Source organism: Nelumbo lutea, chromosome 1 (genome assembly GCF_056320005.1).
Source record: "Nelumbo lutea isolate HS-2025 chromosome 1, American lotus-T2T, whole genome shotgun sequence".
In the NCBI taxonomy this organism is placed as follows: Eukaryota; Viridiplantae; Streptophyta; class Magnoliopsida; order Proteales; family Nelumbonaceae; genus Nelumbo; species Nelumbo lutea.
Window position 1 is genome coordinate 33342226 of NC_142684.1, and position 19512 is coordinate 33361737.

At 38.8% G+C, this 19512-nt stretch overlaps 1 protein-coding gene across 1 annotated transcript; it reads right to left on the minus strand.

The window, feature by feature from the left end:
* Positions 1–2899: 2899 nt before the first annotated feature.
* LOC148874215 (pectinesterase 2-like) lies at positions 2900–7636 on the minus strand. Its single transcript, XM_088964526.1, has 2 exons — positions 6760–7636; positions 2900–3588 (listed from the first exon to the last, which is right to left on the minus strand). The coding sequence occupies exons 1-2, from the start codon at positions 7634–7636 to the stop codon at positions 2900–2902; spliced, it is 1566 nt and encodes a 521-aa protein (XP_088820652.1).
* Positions 7637–19512: the final 11876 nt, after the last annotated feature.

Sequence of the window (19512 nt, forward strand, 5' to 3'; positions counted from 1 at the left end):
TTCTTGTCTGGAAACGAGTTGCTGCTTATCATCAAAGTTGTTACTGGTTCGGTAATGCGGCATATGGTTTTGTAATATCTGAGAAACCAGTAGGGATCTGATTGAGGATGGATGTTGCGGTGTGGCAGAAGCAACTACTTCCTTCTCCCCATCTCACCGGCCAATGTTTGTGCAGTTTGTGCTTGAAAAGCCGGTGGCTTAGTCGCCCTTGACATTAGGAACCTCCCCGATCACTGGTTACTGTCATCGGTACATGGCAACAAGCATGCCTGTCCAACCTTTATATTTGCTTCCCTTTCCCCGAGATGGCTCGACACTGATCCAGGCTATCCAGCCACTCTCCTAAGCACCTTTATGGATACAAGATCACCCACCACTTGCTCAGGGTCGTCCAACAACCTCCACTACCTTCGAAAACGATACAAGAAAAGCGATTAAGGTTGTCTAATTATTCATCGGTGTAAGTAGATCGGAGCAAGATATGGCATTAAGGTGGCTAGAGAAATCCATTCACACTATGTTCACATCCGACGACCCAATTTCCAGAATTCAAGCTTTCAGAGAAATCTGGCGCCTCACCAAGATGTCTCAAAGGTACCCATTTTTCTTCTGCGGTGGCTGAAAATGTGGCGGAATCCAAACCACAGACAAGGACTGAGATAGAGATGGGATGGGGGAAGAGGTGAGGAGGAACCCGTCCAAACCAAAGGCCGTAGGGATGAAATAGGGGAGAGGGGCCAAAAGTGGAGTCAATTGCTGCAATGAGTTGCAGCGGCGGTGATGAAACAGGGGAGAGAACGAAGGGGAAGAAGAACTGGTCACCGTGCTAGCAAGAACCAGGAGTAACCAAAAAGGCAACCTCGACATGGAGGTCACTATTCTGACTCATTTCCAATGGTCCATACCGCTTGAGCTGATGAAGGATCCGATCACGTTATCCACCGACATCACTTACAACCGTGAGAGCATTGAGACATGGATTGAGTCTGGGAATCAAACATGCCTGGTTGCCAATCAAGTGTTGAGAAGTTTGGACCAGATACCAAATCATGTCATACGGAAGATGATACATGATTGGTGCATCGAGAATCATCACCGCCGCCTCGAATTCCTGTAACCCCATTTGAGGTCTCACATATTCTTTCGAGGATTACGGATGCAGGTCAACATGGGATCAATTTGGGTGCCAGGAATTGGTGGTGGAGATAAGAACCTAGGGAAGGAAAGCGAGCGCAATAAGCGGTGCACCGTGGCGAATGGGACGGGGCATGTTCTGGCTGCAACATTCGAGGCTTTCGCTGCGGCCTCATTCGAGAAGAACACCGATGTGCTAGAGGAGATCTTATTTGCACTTACATGGATGATTTCATGGATTTAGAAGCTCAGTCTTACTTAGGATCACCAGCTTCTTTACGTTGCATGGTATAGTTTTCCAAGTCTAGAGGTCTCTCGGGAAGGGGCCAAACCCCTCAACCTCTCCGATCACAACCCCCAAACCATGTTTGGCTATGGCAAATGAAAGTCATGTTTGGTTGTCTCTGTTGTACTGATTGTTATAGGGTTCCAAGCAGGTCCGTCTACCCAAGGAGGGGACCGTCTTTGGGTGGACATGGAAAGTTTATCGAATCCCCATCGGGCAGTCCGGCGGTGAGGTTGTTGCCGTTAAAAGGATTTGGGATAACAAATTGGATAAGAAGTTGTAGAAAAATCGGGCCGTGCCGTCTGTGGCCCGACCCAACCCGGCATGATTGTACGGGCTGATGGGCTGTGCTAGGCTTGGGGTTTCAAGTCAGTGAGTCGGGCCGATACGGCCTGCACTATCGTGTCGGGCCGCTTGTGGCCCCGAGCTAGCATGGCTTGGCCCGACCCATATATATTTTATATATTTATATTATATATATATTGATATATATATTTATGTGTATATAATAGATAATATATTATATAAATTGTAATTATATAATAATATATAGTATATAATATATTAACAAAATAGACTATTTTTATCAAATTTATTATACTATTTTATTTAATTATTGTATACATAAACAATTGTATACATCAAAATTCATATAAAATTAAAGTTTTAAGTTTAACTTTCATTTTTTAAATAAATAACTTTGGCCCAATCCACAGCCCGGCTTGGCCCAAGGCTCAGCCCATGGACTAGCCTAGTCCAGCACAGCACGGGCCTGCGCAAGCTCTGGCTATGGGTCATGCCGGGCCGACCCCCCAAAATATCCCAAAGGAGGGAGGCACGACTTTGACCTGCACTTTGCGTGGGCCGCATGCAGACCGTGCCATACTGGCCTAGCACGGCCCGTTTTACACCTCTAATTCTAGACAGAGGTTTAGATATTGGGGACAATCCGACACTCCAACATTGTGAAGTTAATGTATTGTATTCTGGATGAGAAGTCAAGACTCCTGGCTTATGAGTTCATGGAGAACTGAAGCTTGGATCGATGGCTTTCACTTTGCTTTCTTGTAGTGAGAATTTAGAAAAGAAGGGAGCAAGCGAGCAAGAGGGTAGTGGTTGAATATGAGGTTACGGCAATGTGACTTATAGTAAAAGGATGGAGGGTAATATTGGGTTTTAAAAAATTTATATGTCACATAGTGTTTTGATAGAACATTAACGGATGGTAATGATAATGATAGGGGTAGAGTTAGTCAATTGTCAGGAGTGATTTAAGACAATAGTTAAACAGCAATGATATACTTTTCAATTAGCTAAACAGTAGGGATAGTTTAAGAAATTTGACTAATTATTATCATTCATAAAGAAGTAAAGCTTTAATGTTGTAGAGCCCACCCCGTTTAGTGTTGTGATGATTTCCTATTATTTGTAATCTGGTAATTGGTTTCTGACTAAAGCTCTCGTTACTCGTTAGAGCATTCAAAGGCCGGAGGTGAATGGCACATTGGTGTCTGGTAGCCATGAATTACCGTCTATAAAGTTTCCTACCGTGAACTGTGATGCTTCAGCTGCACTAGTTATGACATGATAGCCACCCCATTTCACTCGGTTGGCTGTGGACGAACCCGGGCCTGTGTTCTGGAACTCCCCATAGTATAATGTATTCAGAGCAAAAGTTCCATTCCATTCCATCCAACCGGCCGGATTGATCAAGCTATCAAGAAACGTCTTGAGGATTACAGTTCGAGAATACAGCTGCCATGGCCTTCCAAGGTACGTCTCGACTGATTTCTGCACTGGCTTTAGGTCCGGAGCGGCTGTTATCCGAGAATTATGGATCACAATTCCGGTGGACTGGTTGGCGTTAAGTCGACCTTGTGCTGTTACTACGACGGTGCCGGCGATGGGCTTTCTGGCATAGATGTTACAGTCCTGTAGCACAGCAGCTGCATTTCCAAATATGAAATCAACTGTACCGTAAATATCACATTGCTTGTAGAATTGCCTGTTAGAGTGGACGTAGAGAGTGTCTTGATATCCTTCAAAACTACATCGGTAAAATACTGAGGCGTCCGACCCCGAACGAAGCGCCACTGCTTGGTGGTTCTGCGGTCCGGCAGTGTTCTGGAATGTGACGTCGCGAGCGATGAATCCATCTCCCATAACCGCTGAAATCAAGTTTTATTTCAGAGAATTGGAAAAACAAACTAACTTCATTTCGGAACAATATATATCATTAATACGCAAAATTACCAAAGCAACAACAACAGACACTAGGGCCAAAACTATACCAGAAACGCCACCAAACTAAGAACAACCAATAAACAATGAAAACCCACCATGAAACCCCGTGTTTTCGAGAATCCATTTTTTTTTTTTTAAATAAAACAACTATTGTTTAAAGTTGGATACACCTCTGTCACACACAAAGATGTATTGATACTTTGAACCATGGAGTACTCCCAAAACCAGCTCAACAACCTTTACACAGTGACCTTTCTTCTCATGCCACCTCTATCCCTTCTCCGGAAGCTGCTAACTCCTCCGGTTTGAATTTTCACCACCACATCTTGAAAGGAGTCGGCCAAACTTTTTTGTTTTTCTATACGCTGCAGGAAGACAATCTAAACCATATATCAAATGACCAATCTGAATCGTCACTCCCAGAGCTTTAGTCTTTAGCTGGTCCCAATTTAAACTTTGATTTTGCACAAGCTTTGAAGTCAGTCAAATTTTTTGCTTTTCCATAATCTGGGCGCATTTCTTTTGTTTGTTTTCTCACTTTGTTATTAGTATTATCCATATACACCTCCTACACCCTGCAGGAAAACAATCTAAACCATCAATAATGACCAGCAACCTGATTCTTCACTCTCATAGTTTTGATCTTCCCCTTGTCCCAACTTACTCTCCTTTGATTTTGCACAAGCTTTTCGGCTTATCAACTCTCTGGACTTGAGCTACTCTTATCTTCAACTCCCAGGAAGGTGACTCCAAAAAGCTTCCTAAGCCTCAGCCCCGACTCCATTCATAGTTCGATGGAATCTCAGTCATTGCATACTTCCCCTCTAAATAGATATCTTCTCTCTCACCTTAATTTATGGTGTAGTTTCTGCCTCGTAGTCATAATCATCAATGTTATTCCCCTTCATTGGTACTAGTCGTCGAGACCTGTGGCATGCACAGCTTTTATGTCTAGTTTATTCTAGAATTTTTTGAGGTTATCTAGTTTATTGATCATAATTCAAGTTGGACTTTAGCGAGATTGACTAATTTGCTATGCTTTAGATAAATTTATATTTCTTTTTGTATTTTGATGTTAAATTTTTTATTAGCTTTTAAAATTTTATGGTTTATAAATTTTTAACAAAATATTTTTTGGTTTATAATTATTTCTGAATAAAGTTGGTTATGGGTAAATTTGGTATTTAAAGAAAATTAATGCATTACATGAACATTTTTCTATTTCGGATGTTAACCAAAGGAAAATATCTGCACATTTTTCAAAACAATATGGGGGAATTTTGTTAAGGTCAAAACATATATAGGGGAGGTTCATAGGATTGTTAGAAAACACAAGGAGGTTTTTATAATTTTTCCTATTTCTAAATAGAAGTTGATTTTAATTTGACTAAACTATATCTAAGGTTAATGGTTTTTTATCAGTCCTTATTAAATTTAATGAATTATATTACATTTTTAATGGAATTTGTTCATTAGTAAAAAATAATATAAAACTAATAATTGTTAGATAATTTTGTATTAGTTTTATATTAATTTTATATGGATAATTAGTTTTTAATTTATCTTATTACAATTTTGTTCATTTATTTATTTTTATTATATTAATATAAATATTTTTATCAATAATAATTAATAATTTTTTATCTTATTTAAGTATTTAATAAATTATTTTTACTATGGCTAATTAATTTTTTTAAATCAAATGGAATATAAATAGATTATAATTTTTATGATATTTTATTCAATGTTTTCAACTCATTGTTGACTTAGATGGTTAAACCATTTGAACCATCACTTGGTGCTATTTTTAATTCTAGATTTCCTAAACCCAACTATTTTATCAAAAACTGTTGATTTGGTCAAAACCCGTTCAACCTAGACAATTGAACCATTGATCCTTTTGATCTAGTCATTGGGTCATGGGTTACAATATACAATGTATTGAAAACTTCTATAGGATATAACTTTGTGCTCAATTATATATCTGATTGGGGTGATCTTTTTCTATTTTGGATAATTTTTCAAGATCTTTGCAACCTCGCTATAAAAAAAACTCACTTTGTAGTCTCAAATTACATTTTCAACTCTTTTTATTTATAAAAAAATAAAAATTAAAATGAAAGTACAAAATAAACCTAAAATAATATACACAAAATGTAATTATATTATATCATATTATACATATAGAGTGGATGATGTGTCATTGTTTGATTTGACCAACCCAAATAATTGAACTGTTGACCCACATGACCTAAACGGCTAAAGGCAAAAACTATTCAGCCTCCCAGTCAATTTTTAAAACAATAGTTTTATTTATTGAGTGAACTAAATACTATTTAGGGAAAATTCCGGATTAGTACCCTATACTTTGGGCTTAGTGCCACTTTAGTCCTTGAACTTTAAAACATGACAATTCAGTACCTGAACTTTCAAAATGTGTCAATGTAGTACTTACCGTTAACCATTTGTTAAGTGACATTTGAAAAGACACAAATACCCTTCAAGTGTCATCTAATTTTTTTTACTAGCCATCCAAATGTTGATAAAATAATGAACAGTTACAAATCCTTGGTTCTTCCATTCAAAAAAGTTGGGGTGACCAAAATGCCCACTGAGACATGAGCCCAACTTTCTTGAATAGAAGAGGCATGTGCTGTGAGGTTGGTAAAGGAGCCTTCTGTGAGGAGCAAACCTAAGGTGGCCAAAGAAACCATTGACAGTTAGACTTTGGATTTTCTCCTACCAACCTCACAGCACATCTCAGCCATAGCCATGCATTGCAAATGAATAATAATTAGTATGGGAGATGTTCTCAATGCATGCCTGTTGCGATGCACGTTTTGTGAGGAACAAATCCAAATTCTGACATTTAATTTTATTAATGAATTTGGATTTGTTCTTGAGAGAGAGCACCTCACAGCGCATAGCAGCCATGCATTGACAGCATCTTCTCATGAATCACAACATCAAATACCGTAGATGTTCTGAATCCAACCCTGGACGGGCCTATTTCAGTTTAATTAAGCTTTACATCTAAGCAAGAACAGATGAACTTAACCTAACAAATTAAAGGAAATTAAGCTGGTTGAACTCACCAATTGTAGCAGAATTGAAAGTGGTGGCGCCACCCCCAACGCTCATGCTTCCGGTGATTACAGTCTTTCCTATGCCATCACCGACAAACATCATATTTGGGGTGTAAACCTGCATATGCTCCTGATATATCCCTGCCTTCACATGTACAACATGCCTGCGGCCTGGCGCCACCCCGGACGGGTTCCACTTTGCCACTTCGTTGATTGCCTCACTAACAGTCTTGAAGTTCCCTGACCCATCTTGCGCCACCACAAGATCTGCCTTCCAAGCCAGAGAAGTTCTCTCCATCTGCAACAGCTTTCGATCTCTGGGAGATACCCAAGTAGGGAAGCCATCGTCAAATGTTTCTTCCTTGGGCGGAGGCTTGTTGATTGCAAGGGCGTTGATAATTAAATTGGAGACATTATTTGACACAAGAGAGAAGATGTTGTCCGAGACACCAAACTCCATGAGACTGGTGCGGCATGTCTCGAGGTTGGTGAGAGCCGTGCTCAGCCATGTCTGCACATCATAATCAGTGCACTTGGCACAAGGGTTGACAGTGAGATTGAGTCGAGCTATGGTGTTCTGGTAGAGCTCAGTGCAGTCTGCCCATGCAGCCTTCTCACGCCCATTGCTGAACTTGGGCTCATGCAACCTGTTATTGCTTTTAGCTTGGATTGCTTGGTCCAAGGTAATTTGCATTGCCAATTTCTTGAAATCTGAATGACTTTTGAGGCCGGAAGAACGAGAGTCGTGAGCCATGTAGTCCTCGCAGTATTGGGGATAGGGTGTTTGGCTGCACCATGTTTTTATGTTCGGAGGAATGTTGTCGGAATGTGACAGTGAAACAAGGACAGAAATCAAGACAAATGTTAGGAACTGATGGAACGCCATCTCTCTTCTTGTTGTCCTTCTTCTGGGTTTGCTTGGAGCTGATCATGTCTCTCATGGAGCCCTTTATATATATCTAGAGAGAATAGTGTTATAGCAGTAGACTTTAAGAGGCTGACACTATTTTTATACAGACAATAGAGATATTATGAGGTCGAGATTGCTAGGAACAAAATGCTAGGCACATTAATTGCACTCCACAGTCCACACCACTGTTTTTTGCCACCTGTGTTTAGCACCTGAGACACGTCCCAAATGTGCCAAAGTAGTTGATGGGCATTAAGTAGTGGAGATCTGCTAGCAACATAATGCTGGGCATATATACAACGTGTATGCATGGTTGATATCCATAGCTCTATATCATAGAAAATAATAAAAATAGAGTGTTCAGCCCCCAGATTTCTTTTTGAGATACGGGGGGGATTAAATGACTGAGATATATTTATTGTTGAATTGAATTTTCTTTTATTGCTCAAGAAAATTAAGATTGGTTTGGTAGATTTCACTTCCATTTTTATACTTTCTTTTTCATTTCCCCTCATAGCAGGCTACGTGTGACCATATTTTGGTAAGTCTCTCACCTCTCTCCCTGTTCAAAGTAACGTCATTTGATCAAATAACGAGGCTGTAGAGGATGGGAAGTTTGTCCATCTTTGAAGACATGAAAGACCTAGTGGGCCAAATTTTAGAAATTCAAAGTTAGACACGTTTGTGAGGCTATTCAATGTGCAGACTACTTAGTTAATACTAGTACTAGCGGAGTAATCCTTGCTGGGCATGGGAGTGATACTGGACAAAATGTCTGACATTTCATCGAATAGAGATCATGTTAACAGAAATTGAAAAGAGCTTCTTTTTTTCCTAATTTATACCAACTTGCCTAGTAATAAGCTCCAACTGAAAGAAAGTGTGTTTTAAGAAGCATGAGCAAATACCAAAACTTATATTCTAGGTCATTAAAGCTCTGGAATCAAAATATGGAGTTTGAGCAAAACTGGGAAAGGCATTAGGACATCCACAGGAGAAGCATAAGCCTAAGCTCTAAGTTGGTCTCTTAAAGAGACCGATGCATCTGATGAGTAGAAGAACAGTAAGCCCTTTGAGCTCCCAAGTTCCTGTTGAGAAAATTCAAGTTCACCGGAAAACAGACTGTCAATGGATTGTGAGAATTGAACAATTGGGTTCTAGATCACGTGGAATCTCCTGCACTACAAAAAAAAAAAGACTTTTAGTGGAAGTAACTGCTGTTAGAGACTTTACCGGCAACCGGCAAACAGCCGCTAAAAGAACTGTCGGTAGAAGTTTCTAGCGGAAATTTTATGGCTGCCGGTATAAATACAAAACAGCCACTAATAATAAACCGACTGCCGCTAAAATTATTTTTGGCGGCAGTCAATGACATCTTTAGTGGAACTCGTGACTACTGCTAAAACCATATATATTTCTTTTCATATAAGCTTTTTTTTTTATTTTTCTTTCTAATTTGCTTCAAGTAACCTGTTTTCTCTATATTCACTCAAATTGAAATGAAATACACAAATAAAAAACATCAATTACAAATAAATTTTAAAAACCCATTCTTCATTCAAAATATTTGAATCACAAATACATCTTAATTTCAATTTGATAAATTCTTGGTTTGTACAAAAAATGTTTTCTTCACAAAATGCCATTTTGGGAGTTTTTCAAATCAAGCCTCATCCTCCCTGTCTGTTACCTTCACAAATACATTTATGTTGTTTGAATTCCAAGAGGAGAGCTAATTTGAAAGATCTTTGAGACCCGTTTTCAGGTCGAGAAGAGCTTCTCTCTCTATGGTACTGCAAGCCAAGTCAACAGTTCTGAAAATATCCAGTTGATGGATGCCATGAAAGCACTTTGATAGGACTTCAAATGCTGCAAGAAAATATCCAGAAAATGAGATAGGATCTGAAGATAATCCAAATATATCATACTCAATAATTGAACACATTTTCTAGAGAGGAAAAGGAAATAAAGAAGTTGCTAGGAACAATTAACAATTAGTTACTCTTAAAGTTCTGTATGCTAAACATCTGTAACATTCAAGTTTGATATAAATACTGAACAAAAATTTTATAGGCCAGCATGGCATCTAGCGTGTTATCAAGCAGCGTTCCAACTAACATGGCCACGGTTGGAGCTGACGTGAATATTGAATTCCATATGTCATTGAACTGCAAGCATGTACCCAAAGGGAACAAGATCAGATGGATTACTTCCAGATACCCAATTTATACAGATGCTAAAGGTCTAGCAATGCCAATTTATGTGTGTTACGGAGGTTTGGAATTAAAAAAAAAAGCACTTCAAATTCCAATTTAAATAAATGCCCTTTTGATTGTTGCAATCTAAAAAATTGCACCTTTTCCCTGATGAAAATCAGGGTGGCGCCTTGGAGCATCACAGTTTTTCAAAATGATGCAAATCTGGCTATGGAACAAACATCTGATGATTATATTACTCACCCATCCACCACTTGTTTTAACTGGTCCATGGCCTGCCGAAGAAGAGTATTCAATAAAATACTGAGGAATGGAAATTCCCAGGAACAGAGAGAGACCCAATATGTAGAGGTTTCTCATTGAATTATTGTTTGTAAACTGAATAAAGGATATCTCAACAGCAGCTGCAAGAGAAAAAAAATACAAGTTCATATAATAGAACGAGGATCAAAACTATGATATTGATGGAAGTGATTATTCTTCATCTATGGAATATCAAAAATATATATTTTTTCAATTATATATTATTATTTTGTTAAATGGTAGTATTGCTGCTTAACATACAAATTGTCTGATTTTTGGGCTGTAAACTCAGCAATTAGTCCAAATAGAACACAATATATGACAGCAAATATTGGGAAAGGTATCGATGCAAAGAAAGCTCCAAATTTCCCTGATAAAGAAAAATGAAGTTTACTTTAATCAAAAGATTCGAAAATATCTAACTATTCTAATTTCTTGGAAGTCAGAACAAACCAAATATAGAGAAGAAGATCATGAAAGCAGTTGATATCTGCACCACTCTTCAGCTTCCCACAAGGGTCAGTCAAAGAAGGCCAACATTTTCACTGCAAGGGAAATGAATTCTATCAGTGGAAGTCGATGATTTAAACTTTACATTATCTGTTGATGATTCCACTCAGAGAAGGCAAAAAAATCTAAGAATATTGCTTTCTTTATCCCTTTTAAATGGTTAATTGTAGAGAGCTAGGAAGGACACTAGTAATTAGTTATCTTTCTCTTAGAAAATGAAAGAAAAATATTCACTCACATGCCTATAAACTAGGGAAAAAAACTAAATTCATTTATGCTTGGTTGCAACAGTTACAATGTAATAATACAATCTCAATGTGCTTCTAGTCGTCTAAAAAACATTTTTCACTGTCTTCACTTTTAGCAGTTCCGAATTACTATTTGCTAGAGAAGATTAGTCAAGCTTGAGCAGTCACATAAAGCAGACTAGATATACTAATTATAGGCTCATGTATGTCCTTACACAGATGCAGTAGTACCAAGAGCAGCTCCAAATATCCCATCAAGCAGCATGCCAATACCCTGCAGTCACAAAGAAACAAGGCTTGTGTAAGTAGAATCATGCTATTCTCTATTTATCTGAACAAAACCTTCTAAAATTAGTGCATACATTATTATTTGATTACTAAGAAACATGAAGGTTTGGGTGTATGATTCATGAATACACATGGGGTTTCTCTTCCATTTTCAGATAAGAATTAACTCATCAAATAAATATCATGTTTCTAAAACGTTCTTCATTTGATCTCATAAGAAAATATTATCTTTGTTATCCAAAATGCTAGTATCTAGACTATCAGTCAAGTCTTCATCTGACCCAGGACATGCCATCCTTAAATAATTTCCTTGTGAATACATGCATACTGAATGCCTACCAACAGTCCTTTACAGATGGGTGTGCTCCAGCCATTAGTTCTGTTTAAACAATTTTAAATCCATACAGTGTACCCTATAAAAAGAATGGAAAGGACAGTTCAAAAATTACTATAGGTCTCATTAAAGACAAACTCTGAAGTTTGTCAGACTATAAGAGCAATACTAGAACAATGAGAAGGGAATAACTCAGTTCGGAATTGACTGGTCTCTTGAGTCATTTAAATAGAAAACTGGTTACAAGAGGATAACTATGTACAGAAGATAACAAATATAGAGTTAGAGTTTATCTAGGAAATTATCAGAGGATAAGCTATATGATAATGAGATAAGGTGATCAGTTATCTAGGATAGCTATCAGAGATAACGATCCTAGTTACGAGTCTATCATAACTATTGAGATATTCTAACATCCCCCCGCAAGCTTAGTGGTCTCTTGGAGATGGTAAGCTTGGCTGTAAGGTCATGAAACCTTGTTGATGGCAGAGGTTTGGTAAGAATGTCTGCAATCTGATCATGGTTGGAAATGTGATTGATTAGTATAAGGCCGGCTGCAACTTTTTCCCGTATAAAGTGAACATCCAATTCTATGTGCTTGGTGCGAGAATAGTGGACAGGATTGGAGGAGAGAAACTTGGCACTCAAATTATTGCACCAGATGATAGGTGGGTGAGGGAGCTTCAATCCAAGCTCCCTTAGTAACATCTAGAGCCAAAGAATTGCAGTGAAAGTGGATGCAAGACTACGGTATTCTGATTCTATGTTTGAGCGAGAAACCGTGGACTGTTTACGGGAGCTACATGAAATCAGATTACGACCCAGGTAAACATAGAAACCCCCTTGGGAGCGACGATCAACAAGACAACTAGCCCAATCAACATCAGAAAAGGCTTCGAGAGCCAATTCTAGAGAAGAACGAAAAGTAATGACATGATCAATTGTGGACTTAAGATATCGGATGATCCTCTTGACTGCACTCCAATGAACATCAGTAGGCTCTTTCATAAGCTGGCAAACTTTGTTAACTGAGAAGCTGATGTTTGGCCGAGTAAGGGTAATATTTTGTAGTGCCCTTACCACACTGTCATATTCGGGGGCATCTGGAAGAGGAGAACCATGAGTGACATCAAGTCTGGTAGATGCCGCCATAGGTGTATGAATTGGTTTAGCCTCATGCATCTTGGTCTTGATGAGAAGATCATGAATATATTTATGTTGGGATAGGTGCACCCTATCTGAACTGCGATGCAGTTCCAAACACAGGAAGTAATGAGCTTCCCCAAGATCTCGAAGAGCAAAAGTGGTAGAGAGCTAAGAGATGAGTTGAGTAAGGGCAGAATTAGAAGATCCAGTGATCAATAAGTCATTCACATATACAAGAAGAAATATGACATCAGTGCCAGTTTGCCGCATGAATAGAGAACTATCTGCTTGGGATTCCAGAAAACCAAGGTGAACCAAATGATCCCTTAATCGAGTAAACCAGGCCATGGGGCTTGTTTCAAACCATAAAGTGAATGTTTAAGACGACATACAAAATGTGTCTGTGCTGTTGAGTAAATTGTGAGAGATATTATTAACCGAATAGTGGTTGGTTTAACAACCGGACTAAAGGTCTCAGCAAAGTCAATACCGACTTGTTGGGTAAATCCTTGAGCCACCAATCGCGCCTTGTACCTTTCAATGGACCCATCCGGACGTCTCTTAATCTTATAAACCCATCAATTTCCTACAATGTTCTTATGAGGAGGTGGAGGTATAAGATCCCAAGTATCATTGTGTAACAGAGCTTTGTACTCATCCTCCATGGCGAGTACCCAATGGGGATCTTTCTTGGCAATAGTGTAGCAAGAGGGTTCAAGATTGGGGTCAACAGAGGCTTCCAAAGCATACCTAGGGTTTGGTTTGTGAATGCCACTCTTGCTCCGTGTCATCATGGGATGAGCATTAAGTGGGATTGTAGTGGAACAAGAGGGTGCATCTGAGGAGGTTGATGATGATGGGATCAATTCATTAGAACTAACATTAGTGGATATAATAGGTGGGCTAGGGGCGGTGGTGCCGGTGGGTACAGGAATGGGTTTAAGAGAAGGTCACGGATATGTAATGATAGGAGGGCCAACTACAGTGTTGGGAAGTGGAGGTGTGCTGCTAGAAGTACATGGGAAGGTATGTTCATCAAAAACCACATTACGGGAAATATATAGATGACCAAATGTTAAGTCCAAGCATTTGTACCCTTTGTGATGTAAACTGTAACCCAGAAACAAACACCATTTGGAGCGATAGTCCAGCTTAAAGCGGTTATAGGGTCTGAGATGTTGATAGCAAGCACATCCGAAAGTGTGCAACATAGTGTAATCAGGTTTAGTGCCAAAGAGACACTCTAAAGGAGAGTTCATGTCCAGTATTGGAGAAGACAGCCGACTAATTAAAAAAACTATAGTCTCAAAGGCATTATACCAGTAATGTTTGGGCATTGAAGTCATAACCAAGAGGGTGAGACCCATTTCAACAATATGGTGGTGGCGTCGTTCTATAGCCCCATTTTGTTCATGAACATGAGGACATGAGAGACGATGAGTGATGCCCGAATTGGAGAGAATAGGGAGAAGTGGTTTGTATTTTATACCTCCATCTGTTTGCAAAGTTTGATAGAAGTGTTCAATAAATTCTCCACATTCTTCTTAAAAACAACAAAAATAGAGTCAACCTGAGTTTTAGAGGCCATAGGAAAAATCCATATATACTTGTTGTAAGCATCAACAAAAATCAAATAATAGCAAAAACCATGTCTTCTAAAGATATGGGCTAGTCCCCAAACATCAGAAAATAAAAGTTCTAATGGATACTTCGTAGCAAAAGTACTATTAGAAAATGACAAGGTATGACTCTTGCCCAGTGGACAGGATGGACAAAAAGAGATGTCCTTATTTGAAATTGGAAACTGAAATGAGATAAGATGTGGGCAGCTACTCGCTTGTTGGGATGTCCTAGCCACTGATGCCATATGGAAACTGATACTTTCTCACCAATGAATGCTGATGGAGCTTTAGTTGTGCAATTTGTCTTCAGTTGATAGAGCCCTCCCTTAATCGGCCCTTGGAGGAGAATTTTCCCGATCGCTTTGTCCTTAACAGAGAAGCCAGTAGCGTCAAAAATAAAAGTTGCATTATTATCCTTACAAAACTGGTTAGCAAAGAGTAAGTTCTTAGATATATTAGGAACTCTGAGAATATTATTTAAGACAATGGACCCAAAATCAATAGTCAAAATAGAAGAGCCAATATGAGATATGTCTAGACCCGTACCATTGCCGACTAGGATATGATCTGTTCCATGATACTTATCGTGAAGAGAGAGATTCCCAAGATTTGAAGTCATATGATTAGTTGCTCCAGAATCAGGATACCAATTATCATTGCGAGCTGAACGTGAAGATGAGGCTGTATGAGTTTGCTTGGTATTCTTATTGGCAGTTAGTTCTAGATAACGGTGGCAAGTAGTTGTTGTATGGCCAGGATACCCATAGAGTTGGCAAACTACTATGGCGTTCTTGGAATTTAATTTGTTATGATTATTGTTATTATAGGAAGTTTTCTTGGAATTGTCAGAACCACCATCATTATTAAATTGCCGAGGCTTATAAGAAGATGATTGATTGCGATTGAAGTTTTTCTTCTTATTGGCCAAATTAGCAGAGGGAGAGTCCAGTACAAATTGTGAAGAGTGACACTCTAAGCACTTTTCAAAAGTAAGTAACAGACTTTGAATTTCAGATAAGGAAAGGCTATCTAGTCTAGTAGTCACAAAGAGCACAAAGGTATCATATTCAGCAGGTAAACCACCAAGAAGATAATAAATTTGATCAACATCAGTGAGAAAGTGTCTAGAGCTAGCTAATGCATCAGATAAACTTTTAATTTTCTAAGCATAATTAGTGATAGTGAGAGTACCCTTCTTCAGGTAGGCTAACTCTAATTTCAAATCATGGATTCGAGTCTAACTGGTAGAAGAAAAAAGAACATGGAGTCAATCCCATACCTCTTTGGATCCTTGGCTACTTCCATCTTCCAAGAAGAGTGGAGGACAAGGGAAAGATCCATCCACATAGCCATATAAACGATGCCCTCTGAGAGCTGGTGTAGTTTGAGAAATCTAAAGCAAGAAGTTATTACGGTCCAATTTTACTGAAACTACATTCATAAAACTGGAAAGGGAGACTACCATAATAGTTCGACCATCTATCGATCCAAGTTGCATTTGTCTCTGGATGGCATGAGTAGTGGTGCTTGTCTTTGAAGCCATGACATTTGTCAAATGGCTCTAATACCATATAAGAGAAATACTAGAACAATGAGAAGGGAATAACTCAGTCCGGAATTGTCTGGTCTCTTGAGTCATTTAAATAGAGAACTGGTTACAAGAGGATAACTATGTACAAAAGATAACAATTTCAGAGTTAGAGTTTATCTAGGAAATTATCAGAGGATAAGCTATATGATAATGAGATAAGGTGATCAATTATCTAGGATAGCTATAAGAGATAACGATCCTAGTTACAAGTCTATCATAACTATTGAGATACTCTAACACAGACACTTGAATTGTGAATTCCTTCTCAGATATGACACATAACAACAATCCCTCACTTGTGGGAACAAATAAATATTCAAAGAGGAAAACTAAAACAAATCAAATAATCTCTTTATCCAACAACAAACTTGCAGACCAGTGCTTCGACTAAGTACGTGTGGAGGAGGAGGAGTAGCACCCGCAAGCCGTGCAGCTGCAAAATATGTTCCAGTTGACTGCATTTGAGATTATGAGGTGAGTATAGAAGTTTTTTACACAACATATATTCTTAATCTAAAATTAGCTAAAAATGATAATTGAGTATTGAGAATAAGCCCCTGGAATGAAAACAGAGCTTACCTCAGATGATGAAACAAAAGCTGGCCCCATCATGCCAAAGACATGGCTTGCTCGAAAAATGGGTGCACCCCACTGAAAAGTATATGGAATTCTAATCCTATAATCAAGGGAACAAAAGTAACAGCCTAAAATTAAAAGCTAACTCCTCTAATAGGTAAAACAAAGAGTAATAGAAGCAAGTTGAACACTTAAACTGGAGGATACCAAGTAGCTGATGATATTAGATATGAACGATCAGTGTGGTAAATGATCTTAGTCTGCTCCCGGACATCAATACAAGCAGCACTTACAGTGAGTAATGAACGATCATTGGGGAGGACCCACTGTTGTCTAGTTACTGAAATGAATCTAGAACAAATAAATAAGTGTAAAACAATTTTCCCCTGCTGTCCATAGAGACTGCACACATTTTCAATCAACATATGATAGGAGGATTGATGCAAAAGCATCAATGGGTAGAGTATCCTTGGTAGACCCTTAGCACTTGTTGGCCATTGTGGCTAGAGAAGAAAAGAGAATTCTGTATCATTTCATTGAAAGAGAACTATGTACTCTGAACTTATTAAGAGTACCTACCATTTTGTAAATATGAATTGCTGGATTATCTTCAACTGCAGCATGTGGTTCAGAACCTGTTCAGGCATTAGAACTTAGAAGTGAAGCATAATGGAGGGAAAAAATCCTAGCAGAAAAGAATACTTGGGTGTCAAAAGTTGTCACTTATTATTCACTTTTCAACTATAATTAATAAAGTATAGTGTTGTTATTCATAAAAAAATAACTACTTATTATATGCTTTAATTACCAGCAATTAAGGATTATACCATCACAAGTGTGGCATAGAAAAAACTATGAAGATTCACACAAGTGCAAGGAGTTAATCAATAACTATAGATAACGGGAAGGCCTAACCCTGACCATGGATGACACAATCCATGAAGCTGCACAAAGCCATGCAAACCTTACATTCAAATTCTGCATATGGTATGTGTAGAAGAACCACTGAAGGGTAGTTTTGTAATTCTATTGTACTTTATTTTTCTTTCTTATATTCTAATAGGCGTGTACTTTACTGTATAGTTCCTTTATTCTCTTTGTAAGGTCAATATTGTCCATTTACATAAGATTAATATAAATATATCTTTTCTAGGTTGGTTCGATCAGATTGATAAACCCTAACAGATCTGAACCTTTGTCTCTTTCATTGCTCTTTCACTTTCTCACGAGCTGACATGGTATCAGAGCAAGCTGCTCTCTGATCCTTTTCTCCTCTTTTTTGATCAGTGTGACAACTTTAGTCACTGCTGATTGAATCTAGATTGTTTCAATCTATCTAGAGATATGTTCTTTGTGTTTTGTGTTAGACAGTTTTGTATGCCCTTAGCTTCAATCAAAATGATTTACTTTATGAGTTTATTGTAAATGAATAATAGTGCATATTTGATTCATGTTCCCTTGGTGTGTTTCTGTGTAATACCCTTAAACTGGACACATAATGAGACTCGTGTTAGTTTAGAATGTTCACAGCCAGTGGGTCAGTCTGGGGAGACCTATCCTGACAAGGCTGACACTGCGGTGCCACCAAGTCGGTTGGGGTGGCCTGTCTCAGCTGCCAGGGTGAGACCTTAGGCACATACAGTGTAGGATTAATTGAATCTTTGAACTGGACCAAATTTCCAGTATTGCCCTGGACCTTGGAGGTTGATGGACAAAACTGAAAAGTTACACCCAACCCCTAGACTCGATTATGATACTGCATTGGGTGTCGGATTAGGCTGTCTTTGATGTACCATTCAGTGAGATCCTTAACGGGGGTCAAAACCTGGGTATGTTGGGACAGTTTGAGAATTCATCTGAGTGGGTGATCATAGTGACAGGATCAGCCCCTTTGTTGGACAAAGGTAATGATCGGGGATGCACTCTCACTAAACTGCCGGCAGCCGATTTCAATCGTTGAGATTTGTTTTGAAAAATATATTTTATATGAGATATAAAAGTATATATATATATGGTTTCGAAATGTTTGCAAGAAGGTTTTAATTCCCAAGATCCATATGAGCAGAGAGTGCAACACTGTTCCTTGCAGCCAAGGGAGAGGTCCTCTCTTGTCGGGTAGTGTATGATCATTATGGGCTGAGATGTTAAGTATAAGACCATTGAGGATAATACCTGTTGGGCTAATCTTGCATTTGCCCACAGTCCCTGGGTGTTACAAGGTGACTTGGCCCAAGGACCACTTAGGGTAAGTGTTGGACCCAAAGAGCCCATGAGATGGGTTTCAGGGGGTGCACTGTTTTTAACAGTGTATTTGGCCAGACCTTGTAACAAAGGCTGGGCCGAACCCATGTGGCTGATGTGTAGATCAATGTTTGGGTCCCACACTATACAAGGAAGATCAACTGGGCAGTAGTTTGGAAGGCTAAGTGAATACATAACCTTAAATGGGCCCTAAGCCCATTTCGAACTGGGCTAATTTGATTAGTCACTAAAGGGGCGAATTCTGAGATGGATCAGCTGATAGGATTGGGCCCTAACCCTATACACTTAGAGAGTCTAAGATCTATATAAGATTTAGATCTGGAAGCCTTCTAATCAGATTAGGAGATGGCTGATCTCATCTGCAAATAAGATAAGGGATATCCCTTATCACTTAAAGTACTTCTAATCCAAATATGATTTGGGTTACAAACTCCTAATGCGATTAGGAGCTGATCCCTTTAAGTCTATAAAAGGAAGAGGGGGTGGCAACCTTTAGACATGCAATCAACACACTCTTGCCTTCAGAGCTGAGATTACAAGAAGAGAGAATTCTGCACCCTGCAAATACTCTTTTGCCGCTTCCTTTCTGCAGCCGTCGCCTCCAATAGTTCGATCTCCAATTCTTGGGAGAAATCAAGATTTGATCTTGATACCAATCTTATTGGTTGGAGCTATATTCACACGCCATCCAGTTGATTCTTGCGAAGGGTCAAGTTCTTTTGGAAGAACACTGCTGATTCTGCTCCACCCTGCACT